The 19,589-nt window shown below is 43.6% G+C and overlaps 1 protein-coding gene across 4 annotated transcripts in view; it reads right to left on the bottom strand.

Moving 5' to 3' along the window:
- Positions 1–19,589, bottom strand: part of AKR1A1 (aldo-keto reductase family 1 member A1) — a 38,239-nt gene that overhangs the window by 13,255 nt on the left and 5,395 nt on the right. For 2 of the 4 annotated variants that reach the window (XM_039486276.1, XM_039486275.1), the window contains exons 2-3: positions 9,808–9,903; positions 184–303 (exon numbers count right to left, since the gene is read on the bottom strand). In XM_039486276.1, the coding sequence (XP_039342210.1) occupies positions 184–303; positions 9,808–9,903 (216 nt within the window). Of the gene's footprint in view, positions 1–183; positions 304–9,807; positions 9,904–15,995; positions 16,248–19,589 lie in introns of all 4 variants that reach the window. The other 2 variants (XM_039486277.1, XM_039486278.1) reach the window with 2 other exon arrangements.

The raw sequence follows: 19,589 nt of genomic DNA on the forward strand, positions 1-19,589 counted from the left end.
AAAGATTTCACTAAAATCTGGCCTGCAAAACTAGCATAGATCTGGAAGAGAAAATTCTACCTAACCTAGAAATAACTAGGATACATTAATATGCAGAACTCTGCAATGCCATTTTTACAGAGTCATTTTTCAGGGTAGAGCTGCAATTTACAATCCAGTTTACAATCACCGTTCCTTTTTCACCTTATCTGGCCCGACGCTCTCCTGGAAGGCTTCACCTATCTCTGCTTCATTGCTGTAAACTGTAGCACAGTCAACGTGACGATAACCTGCACCGAGAGCATACTTCACTGCCTCCTTCACCTGTAATCACAAACAAATACAGATTAACTCAGCATAACCACTGGGAAGGGAAGGTCTGGTTTATTTTGAAGAAAAAGCTATTGTAGATCCATAATGAGCATTTTTTGTTTTTTTTTAAAAGAACTAGATGTGCCTCGATGCAAGAACAGGACAAGCTGAGAAGTACTCAAGGAGCCTTCTGCAGCCCTTGTGTTCGTCTGAGTACCAGGACTATGCTAGGCAAGCACTGTTAAGTACTCCAAAGGGAACAGGAAAGCATTGATCCTCCATGCAGGCATGTAGAGCTCGCTGGCCAAAGATAAGGTTACTCTCAAGGAATGGCACAGCTGCCATATTCTCCCTATGTGCCAAGAAGCTCTAGGAGCTCCTACTGGTATATTCCCAGCCACCTTACAGCTAGTGCCTGGAAGCACAATCCATGGAGAAAGAGTTAGGTTTTAAATTCCAAAATTACTAGCTTACAGGGCTTCCAAGATTATTAGAGTACAGGGTTTTGTTAAATTCCTCACACTGCATTTCTGAAATGTAAGGTTACTTTATTGGGATGTAATCTGCTCCAATGCACGTACCAGGATCTCCTCTGGTTTTGTTCGCTTCCTATGTTCTCCTCCACTCCACAACAATGAAAGCCACTGCAATAACAAAGTCTCCGCACTGAAGCACTCACCCCCCTGCAGGGCATGCCTTAGGAGTGTAGTAAGCCTAGAGACAAACTAGTAGAGTGCACTCTCCAGACTTCTCAGGCTGCTTTTGGGGAAGAAAAAATAAAAATTCAAACCCCATTATTCAATAAGCAGCAAGAGACTGCTACAAATAATGATGGCCCCGGCCATGGGCAGAGAAGGTAAGGCCTATACAGAGTCATCTTTTCTCTTAGCTGCCCACTGGGGACCATTTGGCCAGTAGTTATATAGTCTCTTTTAGGACGATCTAGACCTAAACACTGAGTCTATTTTATCAGTGTGGGAAGAGTTAGCCTCCTGAGCTAGCACAGGCTTTTGTGGCTGTGATATGCTTCCACCCATGGAAACAGAGGAGGTTAATCTCTTCCCACACTGTATTGTTATTTTGCAACCTTGTCTGTGCAGATGGTAAACTTTTCATGGCAGAGACTGTCTCTTGCAAGGCATTTGTATAGAGTCTAGCACATGGGGTCCTGATATCTGTTCAGTGCTCACTGGAAGGTCTACACAGCAGCTGGGAGGGTGCTTTCCAGTGCAGGTAAACAGACGCAGGCTAGTTCTACTTGAGCTAGCATGCTAAAAATAGCAGTGTGGTCACGGTGGCATGGGCTAGCCACCCAAGTACATACCCAGAGGGTCGGGCAGGATTGTACTCGGGTGACTGACCTGTGCTGCCAAGGCCACGCTGCTATTTTTAGCATCCTAGTTCAAGCAGAACTGGCCCATGTCTGGCTCCCCACACTGGGAAGCACTCTTGCACTTGCTGTGTAGACATACTCCCAGTGCTACCATAATACAAATAACAAAAATATTCTCATGTGGCATTCCTGTAAGAAGAGAAAAAACAGAATTTCCACAGGATTCAGAGACAGTTAAAGATTAAACAAATGATCTTTTAACTAATTTATCAAAAGCACCTGCATTTTCCATTTCAAAGCCAGTGGAATAATTAATACTGAGGAAAGACAATAAAATGTTCTGGTTTACAAGATAGATTTAAAAGATAAATCAAGTATGGAGTAGATCTATTGGTTCCTGCTAGATTTTATTTCTTGTAGTTGTTGAAAGGAAAGGGGAAGCTACATGCAGGATATTTTGATGAGGTTCTTTGGTGTGCTAAGACAATATATGCATTGAAGAGCAAATTTCCCTTAGTCACTATGACCAAAAAAAAAAAAAAAAAGTTTTTCCTTCTTCAACACAGCCAGGATTTATAGGCTTTACTTTCACTATGACACATACTTTTCTGTTGAAATGGTTACTACAAACAGTGCCTGGGTTATGAAATCACTCAATATGTTAATGTTTTATGCAGTCCAATCACCCCCAAAGAGAACAGAACAATAATGACTTATTAATTATAGAAAGCCATGGAGCAGAAGCATCTGCTCCGAGAAGAAACTTAAACATGTTCCATAGTACAGCTCCAATCCATTCCCTCCCCATGGGCAATGGTGTCTATTAAGATGGAAGGATAAAGAGCAGGAAGATAGATGTGTGTCAGTAATTGTTCAGGAGAATGAGGATACAGAGGGCTTGATTTTGAAAGCTCTCTGCAAAAGTGCCACTGACAGATATTCCAACTGCGTGCAGTATCTTTGGAGACCATATTGCATTAAGTTTGCATATAATCGTGGGCCATTGATTGTGTCCTACTCCATCTGCCAAGGTTACAACAGCTCCTCCAGGAACTAAAAACAACAGGGGAAGGAGGAGGTGATTAAGGCAAGTTAATGACAGTCTAAACAACCCCACAGAGGTACCACCCCCGGGGAGGCTTTCATATACAGGTTCAAACTGGGTTTTCTGGGATCAGACAAAGAGAGCCCTTTTGATATAATGAGGCTGAGCTTAAACTGACACAGGGCTTTCTTTCTGATCCTGCAAACAAGCAAAACTTTTGTCCACGGGGCCCCAATCTTGCTGAAGGGTTGGAAAGACTTTGGCCTACGAGGATCCCATAAAACGGATGGGTAACCTCTGGTAAGCTTTTAGCCTGCATATGGGAACATTTATATGTTTTCTCTGTAATGCTTGTACCCTAAGAATAAATGTGTTTTGCTCTGTGAAGGCTGGTTGGAAACTGATATGTGTTTAGAACCCTGCAAATCTGCAGATATCTGCAGACCATGTCTGTGGATTGCGAATGGATATGGATCCAAATATTGTATCCGTGCCGGGCTCTCTCTATATTGTTGTAGTCCCTGGAGAACGGTTAACCACAGGCACTGGACCAAGATCAGACCTCCCGGGGAAATCACAGTGAGGTGCAGGCCTACAAGCCTAAATCCCTGGTCTAGAGGGAGAGAGATGTGGGTCTCTGCCCAAGAGAGGTAACACCTGGGAGCCTGAAACCTTAAAAGTGGATGCCCTTGAGGAAGAACCAGGAGGAAGGAATTGTCAAAGATGCAGTTAACCCTGAAACTGTGACAGTCACATCCAAACCAGCACATGAACCCCACAGACAAAGTGATTTCTTAGGCAGTGCCTAAGGACAAAAAGCTCTGGCCATGCCTTTACAAGACAGCTTAAACATGGGGGTGCCGTCTCCCACCTACATGTGCAAGTTAAATTTCCAATACTGGGAAACCCGGACTGATCATTTCACAAGGCTTATAGATTTAGTCAAGATATTTGCATGCGTCTTTCCTGTCCTGAGAGCTACCAAAGTTTTCCAGTTTGAACTGTGAGAGTCACTGTTCCACACAAAGGCAAACATCCTAATCAGGTTTCCAGATCTGCTAAAGAGGTTTATTGAAAGAATCCGAGAGCAAAGATACTTCTAACCTGAAAACAAGGTTTGAGAATAAGAATAGTACTTAGTAGTAGTATTAATTCCTAGATGTTATACAGCTTTACAACTGTAAATCTCAAAGTGCTTTACCGACAAAGTAAGCAGCAGCACCCCCATTTTACAGGTGGGGAAAGTACAGTGCAGGAAGGTGAAGTGACTTGCCTGCTGTCATCCAGTAGGCCAGTCTGAGACCTGGGCTCTATTCCTGGCTCTGACAAGTCCTAGTCCAACAGTCTATCTATCAGGCCACACTGCCTCCACAGAGTGCTTTATATTTTCAAAGCCCTGTACAAATATTAACAAACTAATCTGATTGAAAAACTGGTTAACAGGATTAGTTCTCATTTTGGCAGAGTAACAAGCATTCCAGGGAAACAGGTCTGACAGGAGTATTTAGAGGGTCAAATACCGTGTAACTATGGGCTGCCTGTTGCAGTAGAGGTAGCTATTTGCCCAAGGACCAAAACTGGACAACAAAATGGCAGATGAAATTCATTGTTGATAAATGCAAAGTGATGCACATTGGAAAACATAATCCCAACTATACATATGAAATGATGGGGTCTAAATTAGCCGTTACCACTCAAAAATGAGATCTGAGTCACTGAGTGGATGTTTTCAGAGAACTATCCACAATGTGCAGCGGCAGTCAAAAAAGCTAACAGAATGTTGGGAAACATTAGGAAAGGGATAGATAATAAGTAGGGCCCTACCAAATTTATGACTGTGAAAAACGTGTCATGGATAGTGAAATAAGCCCTCCCCTTTGAAATCTAGCTATTGGGGTGGGGAGACGACTGGGGACCCCCCAGCCAGGGGCTCCTACTGTTCCCTGTGCTCCAGCTGCTAGTCCCCAGGCTGGGGAGGGACAGAACTTACTCTTCCCATGCACAGCTACCCTCAGGGGGAGATCAGACCCACCTCTGAGTACCTCCCCTTGCTGCAGGAAGCAACAAAATGATTAGAGGTATAGAACAGCTTCCATATGAGGAGAGATTAATAAGACTGGGACTTTTCAGCTTGAGAAAAGAGACAACTAAGCGGGGGGATATGATAGGAGGTCTATAAAATCATGACTAGTGTGGAGAAAGTAAACAAGGAAGTGTTATTTATTCCTCCTCATAACACAAGAACTAGGGGTCACCCAATGAAATTAATAGGTGGCAGGTTTAAAACAAACAAAAGGAAGTATTTCTTCACCCAATGCACAACCTGTGGAACTCTTGCCAGAGGATGTTGTGAAGGCCAGGACTATAACAGGGTTGAAAAAAGAACTAGCAGGTTCATGGAGGATAGGTCTATCAATGGCTATTAGCCAGGATAGGCAGGGATGCAAAACCATGCTCTGAAATGTCCCTAGCTTCTGTTTGTCAAAAGCTGGTAATGGACAACAGTGGATAGATTACTTGATGATTACCTGTTGTTTATTCCCTCTGAAACATCTATCATTGGCCACTGTCAGAAGACAGGATTCTGGCTAGATAGACTATTGATCTGACCCACTATGGCCGTTCTTACGTTCTCAAGGATCTCAAAAACCCATCCATACCACTAGGGAGATGAGTAAATATTATTAAACCCATTTTGCAACGGGTAAACTAAGACAGAGCAGTTAAGTGATTTGTTCAAGGTCACATAGTAACTCAGTGGAAGATCTGGGAACAGAACTCAGGAGTCCAGACTTGTTACAGGATCCATTGTCTTAACTGCAATTCACCAGTTCCATTCAGCCCACTGCAAGGCGAAATCTATGTAGGTATTTATATATCCCCATCATAGTGGTAGCCAGGCATCTGCACTGCTCCAAGCCATCATGAAAGGGCTGTCCAATGTTTTCCTGTAATATCACACCACCGTGCAGCCACCCCATTGGACCCATGCTCAGAAAGGAGATGACGGATTCTAGAGGAAGCTATGGCAGTCTCTCTGTATCCGGGGAGGGTTGCTGCAATCCAGAAGTTTGAGCTTCCTCACAGATGGGAAATGGAAGGAGAAATTGACTGTGAACACCACATGATTGTCAGATGCAGGCTTCTGGACACACTGCATTACTACATCAGAGCTCCTCCATTTGTTGCAGATGAGAAAACTAAGGTTACCTGTTCACCAGAATACAAGACCCATGGCTGATTCGGGCTCAGGCTTCAAAATTGTCACGTAGACGTTCATGTTAGGGCTGGAGCCTGGGCTCTGGGATCCTCCCCCTTCATGAGGTCCCGGAGCTCGGGCTCCAGCCCAAGCCTGAACATCTATACAGCAGCTTTATAGCCCTGCAGCCCAAGCGCCGGTGTTTAATTGCTGTGTAGACGTACCCTAAGAGCTCCAACTAGGGGTGGCAACATAGAACACCTCAAAAGAACAAAGATTTGTCTCCTATACATAAATTGATTTAATTCAAATCCTTCCCCCTTCTGCCACAGTTAACACACACTTTAACTGGGAGGAACTGCTTGTTTGGGTGACTAGAATTTCCAGTTGCGGGTTGGTCTGTTCTTTTGCTGGGACAGAATGCTGCTGGTTGAAAGCTTTGCCTAGCTCAAAGCTAAGGAAACAATTTAAAAATCAATTTTAAGTGGCTATCATTTGTGCAAAGAAGTCTTTCCTCCAGGAGCCTCAAGATTTTGCTGACCCCTTTCATTCCGGGATCCATTCTCCCTACCAAGCCTCATCCACTGTCAGTTGTCTGCCAATGCAGTGTGCCCTTCTGACATCTGTGATGGAAAAGAGAGACCTCTTCTAATACTATCCTGGACAAATATATCAAATATGCACACATCCAGACTTCATCAACACCTGCAGCAGCATTCAGAACTGTATGCCAAAGGAAAAAAAAAAAAAGACTATAGTGAGGTAGGAAATGGTTAATGCTACCCAGGCATTCATATTAAAATCCATGCTATTCATGTTCTTAGTGATAGATGCTACTGGGTGAACAGACCTATCTTTGATCTCATTCCTGTTGTAATTTCATAAGACACTACTGTGTCGTGTTCCCTTCCGCTCAAATATCTCTTCATCTCGTTCCTAAGGTAACATCACAAAACACCAAATTCTCCACCAATGTTTGGCTGTGTAGGTAAGAGAAGCAACACGTTTTGCATTTTTAAACAAAGAATTTAAAAACCAGACTGAAAAATAGTAAACAAGCTCAGGAAAAGCTAAGAACTATATATTACAGCTTCACTACGGAGATGCTGCAGCATTTTCATTTGTACAACTAAGATTTAGCTATGAAAAACCACACGGCTGGTACAGGGCCAGCGTGCGATGAATAGGAATGAAAGGACTAGAAAGATTATCAGAGCTGGGATCACAAGAAATCTGTACTTGAAACGTACTGAAAGGTTTAATAGGATGGTGTTACTTTGGGTAAAGCACCACCAGATAAAGTTTACAATCCAAAAATAATCCTAGTTTCTTTAGAGAGATACAGCCAAGATTGGGATGCCCAAATTTTCAAAGTACTTTGCTAAATTTCTTATATCTGTCATGGGATGAGTAGAGTCTAGTGGTTAGATCATAAAACAGGAAGCCAGGAAAACAGAGTTTGATTCACAGCTTTGCAATGGAGATGTTATGTGGCCATGAGCAAGTCTCTGTGCTGTCACTTTATCAGTCTGTAAAATGACTAAAATGCTACTGGACTGGACAAGACTGCTGTAAAGCAGTTTGAGCTCTTCAGACAAAGAGATATTGTATAAGTAACAGGGGTGGACTGTCCCTTTAAGGGTAGTGGGGCTTCGGCGGGTGAGAGACAACCCCGTTCTGTAGCATGGCTCTTTTAAGGTTTTGGAGTTTTGATGTACTAGGAAAATGGCAGAGGCAGATATGGGGAGAGAGGAAGCAGTCCTGGGGAAATGGTTTCTGTCTGAGGAAAACCTGTTCTACTATTCCCCTATGAGCCTGGGACCAGAAGCCTTACAGAGAGGGCAGGGCAAGGCTCCTCTCTCTCCTAACCAACTAGGACCTGCTCTGGGAAAGAGGGTTGTACATATTCTGCTTAGGGTGACCAGATGTCCCAATCGTATAGGGACAGTCCCAATATTTGGGGCTTTTTCTTATATAGGCGCCTATTACCCTCCACCCCCATCCCGATTTTTTACACTTGTTGTCTGGTCACCCTAATTCTGTTTCTTCTATCAGAACAGGGAGACATGGGAGAAGCCTTTTGCATCCCTGAGATTGGAGTTAAGAAATCTAAAAGGGATCTCTATTACGACAGCTGAATCGATGGGAATAAATGATAGCATTAAACTGGATAACGGATGTACGGCCTACCACAGCTGTATTCTTTTCATCTTCATTATCAGATACAGTGGCAACTAAAAGGGACACCTCAGAAAGCAGGAGTGATTCTAAAGGAAATATTGTTTTTGGCAACAGAAATAGTATGCTTAGATGTACCCTAGCATGGATCCCAACAAATGGTGGGAAGCCTGGCAATGAAATGGCAGATAAGGAAGCAAAAAAGGTTTTAAAACATGGAGAAATTGATATAAAGATTCCTGTGGGGAGTGTAGTTTCAGGGCTTCAGCCCCATTCCTGCTGAAGCTCTGAGCTGCAGCAGACATGTCCTGTGGTGCTGAAGCCCCAAGAGCCCTCCCCACTGGGCAGAAGCCAGAGGCAACGCGGGGGGGGGGGGGGAGTGATGGTGCGTGTCCTTTTGCCAGAGTTTACTGGCCCTGCTCAGTCACATGGTGCCACCAGGTCCTCTCCCTGCACTGCTGGAGCCTGCAAGCTGGGCGCTCCAGTGGCAAACAGCTGGGAGCTGCAGGGAGAGCCACTGCTTTTGCTGCTGCCTCTCCACCAAGAGCTAACACCTGGGAGCTGCAGGGGGGGGCACCTAGGGCAAGAAGGGGGGTGTGCCAGGGGGGCATGACTCCAGCTGTTGGGGGAGTGAACCTTTACATTGTGCCCCCCTCCCTCAGCAGACAACAGTTGCCTCTGGCAGAAGCCACTAGCCTCATCACCCCACAGCAGGGCAGACGCCCTGAGCTCCCCATCCCCACAGTCTGGTAGGCAGAGAATTGGGAGGGTCTGGGGGGCTCTGCGAGCCGCACTTTAACTGTAAAAGAGCCGCATGTGGCTCATGAGCCACAGTTTGACCACCCTGGTCTACAAGTGCTTACATGCTGTGGAAGCAGCAAAGAATCCTGTGGCACCTTATAGACTAACAGACGTTCTGCAGCATGAGCTTTCGTGGGTGAATACCCACTTCTTCACATCCGAAGAAGTGGGTATTCACCCACGAAAGCTCATGCTGCAAAACATCTGTTAGTCTATAAGGTGCCACAGGATTCTTTGCTGCTTCTACAGAACCAGACTAACACGGCTACCCCTCTGATACTTGACTACATGCTGTGGGAATAGAAACCTGACAGAGGGCTCTTCAATTCAGCAGGCAAATGTCTGACAAAATCCAATGGCTGGAAGTTGAAGCTAAACAAATTCAGACTAGAAATAAGGCACATTTTGAACAGTGAGGGTAATTAACTATTGGAACAACTTGCCAAAGGCTGTGGATTTTTCACCACTGGAAACTTTTTAGCCATTTTACAGGTGTGAAACTCAGGGCAGAAAGTTAGTGGTTTGCCTAAACTCACAAAGGGAGTCTGTAGCAGTACATGGAATTGATGCCAGATCTCCTGAGTATTGCACGTCAGCCAATAACCACCCTTCTTCTCTAACCCCCAGTTCAGGAGACTCTTAAAGCACATGCAGAAGTTCCATTGAAATTATCAAAAACTTTCGTACATTGACATCAATGTGAATTAATCAAATTCGGGAGGGAGTGCCAAATTGTGACCTCATGCCCCAATTCATACCTGCTTTGCACATACGCAAGTAGTTCCAGTTGCATAAAGTTAAGCACATACATATGTCAAAGATTGGGGCCTAAAAATCTACATATACATTGTGTGACTGAAGTACTCATGAAAGATCTTCAAATCAAAGTGCTTCATGTGCGCATAAGGCATAATACAGATTGAAATCATAGCACTAGTTTATAGCAAGTGCAAGCCTTACCTGGCCGGGTTCACTTTTCCAGGTGCCCAGTCCTATAAGAGGCATCTTCTGCCCAGTGTGGAGCACAACAAAGTCACACGTAGAAGACATTTTTACCTAAAGCAAAAGTTATTTTTTCATTATAACTACAAAGTTGCAGCAACTTACGTTTTCTACGCAAAAAAACCCACAAAAGTCCCAATTCTGCTCTCATGTTGCACCAGTGTACGTCTCCATCCCACCTATTCTCTACATGTGGCACATGTATAAATTGATTAATTTAACAGTAATAAGTCGCCAGGACCAGATGGTGTTTACCCAAAAGTTCTGAAGGAACTCAAATGTAAAATTGCAGAATTACTGACTATGGTATGTAACCTACCATTTAAATCAGCTTCTGTACCAGATGACTGGAGGATAGCTAACGTGACACCAATTTAAAAAAGGCTCCAAAGGTGATCCTGGCAATTATAGGCCAGTAAACCTAACATCAGTATCACCAGCCAAATTGGCTGAAATTATAGTGAAGAACAGAATGATCAGACACATAGTTTAATGCAATTTGTTGGAGGGGAAGAGTCAACATGGCTTTTGTAAAGGGAAATCATACCTCCCCAATCTATTCAAATTCTTTAAGGGGGGTCAAACATGTGGACAAAGGTGATCCATTGGATATCGTGTATTTGGACTTTCAGAAAATCTTTGACAAGCTCCCTCACCAAAGACTCTTAAGCAAAGTAAGCAGTCATGGAATAAGAGGGAAGGTCCTCTCATGGATCAGTAACTGGTTAAAAGACAGGAAACAAGGGTAGGAATAAATGGTCAGTTTTCAGAATGGAGAGAAGTAAATCGTGGTGTTCCCCAAAGGTCTGTACTGGACCAGTTCAACACATTCATAAATTATCTGGAAAAAGAGGTAAACAGTGAGGTGGCAAAATTGATAGATGATAGAAAATTACTCAAGACAGTTAAGTCCAAAGCAGACTGCAAAGAGTTACACAGGGATCTCACAGGGATATATTAACATTGAAAAAAAGTCCAGAGAAGGGCAACAAAAATTATTAGGGGTATGGAACAGTTTCCATATGAGGAGAGATTTAAAAGACTAGGGCTTTTCAGTTTAGAAAAGAGACGTCTAAGGATATGATAGAGGTCTATAAAATCATGACTGGTGCAGAGAAAGTGAATAGGAAAGTGTTATTTACTCCTTCACGTAACACAAGAACCAAGGGTCACCCAATAAAATAAATAAGTTGCAGGTTTAAAACAAAGAAAAGAAAGTACTTCTTCACACAATGCACAATCAACCTGTGGAACTCGTTGCCACAGAAAGTTGTGAAGGCCAAAACTGTCCATCAATGGCTATTAGCCAGGATGGTCAGGGATGCAACCCCACACTCTGGGTGTCCCTTGTCTCTGACTGCCAGAAGCTGGGAGTGGATGACAGGGGATCGATCACTTGATGATTCCCTGTTCTGTTCATTCCCTCTGAAGCACCTCAGCATTGGCCACTGTCGGAAGACAGGATACTGAGCTAGATGGACCATTGGTCTAACCCAGTATGGCCATTCTTATAATAGCTTAGTCTCCTGTGGACTCTCATTCTTAGTTCTATTTTTGGTTGCTGGATTTAGTGTATGGGTGCTGGTAGTGGTGGTGGCCTGCGATCTACAGGAGGTCAGACTAGATGATCTAGTGGTCCCTTCTGGCCTTAAACTCTATGCATACAATAGTGTAAATCATGAATAACACCACTGAGTCCAGCACAGGTATACTCACATAATGCAGATCAAAAAATCTTTCCCAAAGGGTCTAGGGAAAATAAAATAATATCCTTTCCCTGTTGTTGTCCTCTCTCCTCAATGTGATTTACATCTGTTGGGCAGCTATAGAGCTGCAAAAATTATATAACTTAAGAACTATAGTGGTATAAGTCAAAAGATTTATTCTCTATTACACTATATTCTTCAGGGAGACCATCACCTTTGGCAATGAATATCTCAGCGCACATACAGGGCCGGCGCAACCCATTAGGAGACCTAGGCAGTCTCCTAGGGCGCTGACATTTGGGAAGTGGCAACCGTGGCAGCCGCACATCCAGCCGCCGCGGTCGTCGTCGGTATTTCGGGTGCGGGACCTTCCGCCGCCTCTGTCGGGGGCGCCATTTTGGGGGTGGGACCTTCTACCACCTAGGGCGCCAAAAACGCTGCCGGCGCTCCTGCGCACATAAGATTAATCTCCTGGCTATGATAGATAGATAGATAGATAGATAGATAGATAGATAATGTACATTACAGGTCTCATCCTGAAAACCCTTCCTCACATAATCAATCCCAATGAACTCAGTGGGACTACTCACATGAGTAAAGGCTTACAGAACTGGGTCCATAATTTATAAAGCTATTATACTGCTTTAAAAAACATGAATTCAGCCCATCCAAGAAATATGGTTCCTGTCTCACATACCCCAGACAAGCAGAGGCCTAACAACATTGCATGCAGACTAACTGGGGGATGTTTTCTATGACCTCCCAAATGATCAAAGGCCCAATCCTGCAAGTTGCTAAAAGCACTTAACTCACATGTCAGGGAAGTAAAGGACAGCAAGGAAACAATGTGTATTGCACTGTATGTTGATACAGACAGAGAAATGCACTGCCACTACACAGGCAAGAAGGGATTTACTGTCCTATAAAGGAGGATTTTACTGGAAAAGATTTATCCCCCTCTCCCCACGGGAGGACTTTTCTTATTACATCAGTGTTTATAGCAGTGTACAGTTTTGGCCATAAATTTGCTCATGGTGTCTTTTTAAGTAGAGGCCCTCAAATGGAAAGTTATAGTGTATTTGCCACTTTCATGCATTCAAAAGAAAAAACTGAATGCACATCTTTAAGCTCCAACACATCATGTTTCAGATTTCCTAGGGTGTCGGAGTACACAACACAGCAACCTGGAGCCACCTATACCAAGTACAAGCTCAGGTGACGAGAGATTCCATAACATCCCAGAAATTAGTAGTAAGAATAGTAAGGGTAGAAGGAAACTAGAGAGCCATTTTTCAAGCTTAAATACAGAGTGCTTCTGCAGGGTTTATGCCAAATCCTACAGCAGCAAAAAATATGGCATTTCACCTACTCAGAAGATGAAGTTATGCACCCAAGGAGCTTGTAGTTCTACTGCTTTAACAGCTTGCCACCAACTGGTCCAGGTGCATACCTGCTGCATTTGGGGAGGGGTAACTGATCTTGTCCAAATTACCTACTCCAGGCTGTGGTTTGGGTACCAGAACAGACACAAGGAGGCCCACCCACATCATGCCTTCCCTTTTCCCCTTTGTGCACCCTGGGAGGAAAACTTTGGGGTCATAGGGTGTTAAGAGTAAGTGTGTGCAGGAGAGAGAGAGATGAAGAAACCTGGGCAGGATGCAGAGTGTGCAAACCCAGTTAGATGCATAATTAGTCTCATCATTCTATCCAAAGCAGAGAATACAATTTTGATTTCACAGTGGTATTGATAACCACATTGAGTTCAATGGAGGTATTCCCGATTTTCACCAGCATGATAGCAGAGCCATATCTTGTTATCCAAACTTATTCAGTAAGGTGTCCCACAGACCCAGTGCTGAAACTTTTAGGTTCCAATTTACCATTGCCCTGCAACTTGTACCAGCTGTTGCTATTTGCACCCATGCAGAGTAAGCATAAAACTCTACCACATCAGACTGGTAGTGTTTTATACCTCCTTTGCTGCGGAGGCGGGCGACAGGGAGGAGACTCTTCAGAAATATGGAATCTAGAAAAACTCATCTCAATGGACAGAGCAAGACAATGAGGAGTTTTACAAGTTAGGCAGGCAGAGCTATGCATTTTTAATAACTATGCAACATAGAACAATGTAAAACAATACGCAAACTGGAGTTAAAACCCAGCAGTTCCTTAACACACTTCTGTTATTTTATTATTACAAATATATTTTTCTTTCAGCTGTTCTTTCTATACAATTTTTGTAGTGACCAGCAGAGATCCAATGAAAAGGACACAGTTCCTTAAAATTCAAGGAGGAGTGGCTCACCCCACCGAAAGCCGAATTGTAACATGCTTTATTGGAAATAAAAGTTTGGTGATTAGATACAACACCTTGCATCTGTACTTTACATGCAGGACCTATTAGTGTCAGTGTAGACAGGGCCAGAGGCCCGATTTAGCACAGCTTCATATAGGAGTAGTAGTCTTCTGTTGCTGGAGAAAGAGGAACAATTGCGCAAGATGTGTTTTTGATTTAGGAGGGACAGAGATTTTAGGATTATCTTTCGTGCTCTACACTATAGTATCCAAGCACTTCCGAGGGTATACGTTTGGCATAGCAAAATTCCTAGTGGACTTTGCGGAGTCTTTCTGCTCTTCTACAATTTCTGGTTATAGGAAACTTTGATTTAGGGGCAGGGAAAGGAGGCACATAAATAGCATGTTGCTGATGGTGGAAATTTTGTATCAAAGAGGAAGGTCTTGCAACATGTCCTAATGGTTGTTCTTATGGTTGAACTGTTAAAGGAAATCATGTTTCAGGATGCATTCCAAAGCCTGCTAACTTCCTCAGCTTTTGTTGGGATCAGCTATTTAGCTTGGTTTCACAGTGCTGCTTCCTGAATTAAGTTCTACCCACACTAGAGAGATGAGCTCTGTCACCAACAGAGGTTGGTCCAATAAAAGATATTACCTCACCCACCTTGTCTCTCTAATATCCCGGGACTGACACAGCTTCAACAATACTGCATTATACCCACACTAGATAATCTACTTGTAAAGATCCATGAACAGTGAGCTAAGAGGTGAAAACATTATCTAAAAGTTGTATCAGCTCAAGACTCATCTACATGGGGAAATTCAACAGTGGCTATTCTGCAATAGCTGTTCCAGTTAGTTTCCCTACGTAGAACCCTTCGTGTTGGGACGGGGCACTGATGAAGGAAGGTATGTTTTGCTAGGTCCTGCTCCTTGGACTTCGTCTTTATATATCTACAGCTCAGAGTAAATGGGAACTGAATGGCAGAACTTGGTTTTAATCACCTAAATACATAAAAAAAAGACAGGTCTATTTACACCCAAGTATAATTACAGTTGTGTGTAATTTTAACAGTGTTGGCAGGCAGCATAAGAACATGCTAGTTGAGCTGTATTTTAATAAATACAATTCACATTCACCCTGAACTCAGAACTTTAACCCAGAGGGCAAGGTATGCATACCTAATCAGTAACTGTTGATAGCACACAAGTACAAAATTATCCTACTCCACATAAATACAGTTTTATATTAACACTGCATGGTGCAGAGGTGGCAGAACTAGAAAGTCTGGAAGTGGGGGAAAGGCATAAGCTAAAGTCTAATATTTTTCTGTCCAGATGTCTCCCTTCACATTATTTGCTTTGAAGTCAGGATCATTTGTAAAGAAACTCATAAAGAGGTTCAGCAGCCCTGCAGTTATTTTTGCAATAAAAATGTGGGACCGTTTTTGTAGCAGTGAAGCCAAAAATGAAAGAGACAGAGTCTGTCAATAAGTTAATATATAATTAAGCAATCACGGTTAAACCTGGGTATGAAAAGCACGGTTCATTTCTCTGTGCATGTGTGTGGGGCCGGGGGAAGAAAACCTGAACTCAATGGTGTGAGAGTCAAAGATGATGTGAAAGTAACATGAATAGCTTTGGGCGGGGGGTTCTATAATGGCTAATAGCGAGAGATGTAAATTACACGAATTTATCAGCCCTCCCTTTAAATCTCACTTCTTCTTGGGGCCGGCGGGAAGTGCACTAATCTGATTACAAACACAAATCAAAGGTGCCATCGTTTTGTAGCACTCGGTCACTCTTGCTCCACAGCTCAGAGGTTAGCGCTCCAGTTTTTCCATTACTGTAGTTTAAACTCTACAATAATCTCTTTGAACCAAGTTTAACCTCAGATACCCACATGCACAAACCGGGCAGCACAAACGCATCCCTCTCCCCTTCCTTTTATAGACTCAATGAAGCGATCATCCCACCAACTTCAGCGACAAAAGCTAATGGAAATGGGACATTTAGTCCAAGACAGCCACCGCTTTTGCAAATCGCCCCCCTCCCCGGGGGAATACACAGACCAGTCTCATGCAAATCGGATTAAACAGAAACGGGAATTAAAACAGCTTTAGGAAATCACATCGGGAAACTCACCGCACACCCGTTACTCTCCCTTCTCTATTCCCAACGAGAGTTCAAAATACAAAAACTCTCCACTCTACACTTCCGTTTCCGGGTTTGATCTTTCACCCCCCTGTCAGAGCCAGCAGATTTCCCCTTCCACGTGGGGCTGAAGAATGCAGATGTGCTACCGTATTTCCTCTGCTTTGCAAAGTCCTTAGTGCAGCACAACTTCCACGGCAGCCTTTGCAAGCTTGCTGAGGGTGTTGCATGGAGAAGGTGGCACTGAAATTGACAAAGGAAGAGCCTCTAAGTGGCAATATCCTGCAAGGATTTATTCTCTTTTGAAAGGAAGATTCCCATTATTCTGGACTTAAAATTAAAGTAGCTTTTCTCTTGCCACCGCGGGTTTTGCATGTAGAATTTTGTGAGGGAGGATTTTGCATTTAAAGCTATTCTCTCTTGTAAAGGAGGAGTTTGGTTTTTTAAATTCCTAATGTCTGATTTGTGTCCATTTATCCTTTTCCTTAGAGACTGTCCAGTTTGGCCGATGTACATAGCCTGAACTAAAAATGGCCATGACTGAGGAAAATCACATTCAGCTGTGACTTTGTACTCCAGGTTTCCATTTTTACAACCACCTTGGAAAAGCTTGAGGAAGTAAGGTAGAGTTAGAATGGAAATACAGAGTGATAGCTGCAACATGGACTTTGGTGTAGCTGTTATTGTCTACCAAAATGCCATTCTGCTACAGTCTCTTTCATCTTTGCTGTACTCAGTTGGTTCAAACCCGGAAGGATCAGGGATATAGGAAAATCACCTTTGGCCACTCACACAATCACACTTCTCCATGGTGCATCCTGTCACTACCAAACAGAATAAAGGAGCAAAAAAAGGAAAGAGTAAAGTGCAAGAAGAGAAGGTAATGAAAGTTCCTGTCCTTCTAGAAACTATTAATAGTCACTGCCAAGAACATGACAAAGTTAAGGGGGCAGAGGCTGCTTAAATAATGTGGCCTTAAGTATGAAAACTGCAACAAATATATAATACCAGCTAGCTCTTATATAGCACTTTCCATCAGAAGATTTCAAAGCACTTGACAAAGGAGGTGAGCATCATTATCCCCATTTTAAAGATAGGGGACTCAGGCACAGGGAGGTGAAGTGATTTGCCCAAGGTTATCCAGCAAGCCAGTGGCTGAGTTGGGACTAGAACCCAGGTCTCCTGAGGCCTAGTCCACTGAAGTAAATGCCCAGTAACTAAAAAGGGAGTAGACAAGAGAATGGAAGAAAATATATTAAAATTTGTGTCAAAAAAAGGGAGGTAATGATCCATTCAGACAGACATAACATTTGCCAGTTGAAAAGCATACTTGCAAAACAGGAAAAGGGGCACTAGACATTCTGATCTAACTTAAAAATCAAACATCTATCATTTTGAGCTAAAGCAGAAAAAAGTACACATAAGCGTATATTATGTGATTGCCCAAACTGAATTTCAGAGCTCAGTTTCTCAAAAAGCTTGAAAAGGTAATATTACTAGACCTAACTGATTCTGAAGCCCATCAATGGTAGCTAAATGCCTATTAGACTGAGACTATGACAACATATGATGATTTTTTTTCACCTTTGTTACCTTAACATCTCTACAGGTAGGCTGGGAGTTTTCTCTTATTAATCCAGTAATGGTACATTGTTGTGTGCAACTGTGCTGCTGACCATACCAGCTACATATTCCAGACATGCTCCTGCTTGCAGTAGAAAGGAAATATTGGCCTTGGGCTGGGGGCAGGGATAGCTCAGTGGTTTGAGCATTGTCCTACTAAACCCAGGGTTGTGAGTTTAAACCTTGAGGGCCATTAAGGGATTTGGTGATTGAGTTGGGGACTGGTTCTGCTTTGAGCAGGGGGTTGGACTAGATGACCTCCTGAAGTCCCTTCCAATCCTGATATTCTATGACCTTCTGAGACTAGTAGGGAGAAGAGGATGTACAGGCACAGCTCCGAGCCGGCCACAAAAATGTTGCCATCTAGAAGCAGATTGCTAAGGCAGGGGGATACAGGAGAAAGGGCACGACAGTGGCCAGCAGCAGCGCAATGTGATGAAAGCCAAGGAACAGTATGCATTCTGGCATGCCAGGGAGGCCAACAATCAATTGGGTGCAGAGCTGCAGACCTGTTGGTCTTACAAAGAACTGCATGTCATACTTGGCAGAGACTTTACCATGACCCAATACACTACTATGGATACTTCCAAGGAGCCTGAGTCACAGGCCCTTGCCATGAACAGTGAGGAAAAGGAGGAGGATGGGGCAGGCAACCAGGGGGGTCCAGCTATGCAGGGAGCCTGGACCTGTTTTTGAGTCCAGCCAGCACCTACAGTTGAGCACAGGTAAGCCTGAAACAGGGAAGGAACCTCAGGTAAGTGTGTAAATAAATTTTCCATTACAGTATGACTCCCCAAACTTATCAGGACATAGCTGTTGATTTTAATTAATTTACTCATACTAAAAGAGGTAAAGAAACAAGGAGAGGCAGAGTTGTTACCTGCTTTTCATTCCCCTGTACAGTTAGTCAGGGAGAGCTGTGGGGAGCAGTTTGTTTATGTACATCGGGATGTCCATTGAATCCTCCTCACATATCTCAATGAAACTTTTATGGAGGTACACCGCAATCTGCTTCTAAAGGTTTCTAGGGATGTCAACCTTATTTCTTCCTTCTTGGTAGGACATTTTCCCACACTATTGGGCAATAATTTTGGCAGGTTAGCAGCATACAGGCAACTTCAGCTGTGCTTTCTCTGTCTTTGTTACCCTCAGGAGTGAGATATCAGCTAAAACCACCACCTGTGTAAAATGTTGCCAGTATTCACTGCCAGTGCCCTATACTCATAGTTTCATGCTACCAAGCAGTTCCCTCCTTGTTTCCCTCACCCTGGGCAGGTCATACTCACCATGGCTGGAACTGTTAGTAGTGCTGTGAACAAGTACTCAGAAGCATATCTTGTTTAACATGTTAGGTGAGCAAGGGAAGGGGGGATTTATAAATCTTCAGTTTTGCTTTTTGTACATACTATACTGACAATGGTATCTTTGCATGTCTTATCTGTAGCTGCCTCCATTGAGGCCTTAAGGTGTTTCCCCTCCACACCAGTCAAAGGACTGACCCAGATAAAGAGGAGAAAAAAAGAGGACACAGGAACACATGTTCTGTGAGATCCTGCAAGATGGTGCTGCATCAGACCTTGAACAGAGGGACTAGAGATGAATATCGCAGACTATATGGAGAAGAAAAGAGTGGACAGGAGAAATGCCCAGGAGTCCCAGCAGAAACAGGAGAGGGAGCCGCACCAGGACATAATGGAGCTTCTCCATTATTACACACAGATCTGCAGACTCTTGTGGACCTCTAGGTTCAACAATCCCAGGCTTGACTGCCATTGCAGTTGGTGGAGTGCTGCAGCATAGTGCCTCCCTACACCCGCCTCACCATTCAGCGTGGCCTCAGAGCCAGCACGTTTACCCCTACCATTCCACACTGGTGGAAAGCATGGATAACCACAGCTTCGCATGCACTGACCCGCAAGAGCCACAGCTGATGTATGTGTAGCTACAATGGACATCAATGTT

Source organism: Mauremys reevesii, linkage group 8 (assembly GCF_016161935.1).
Source record: "Mauremys reevesii isolate NIE-2019 linkage group 8, ASM1616193v1, whole genome shotgun sequence".
NCBI lineage: Eukaryota > Metazoa > Chordata > Testudines > Geoemydidae > Mauremys > Mauremys reevesii.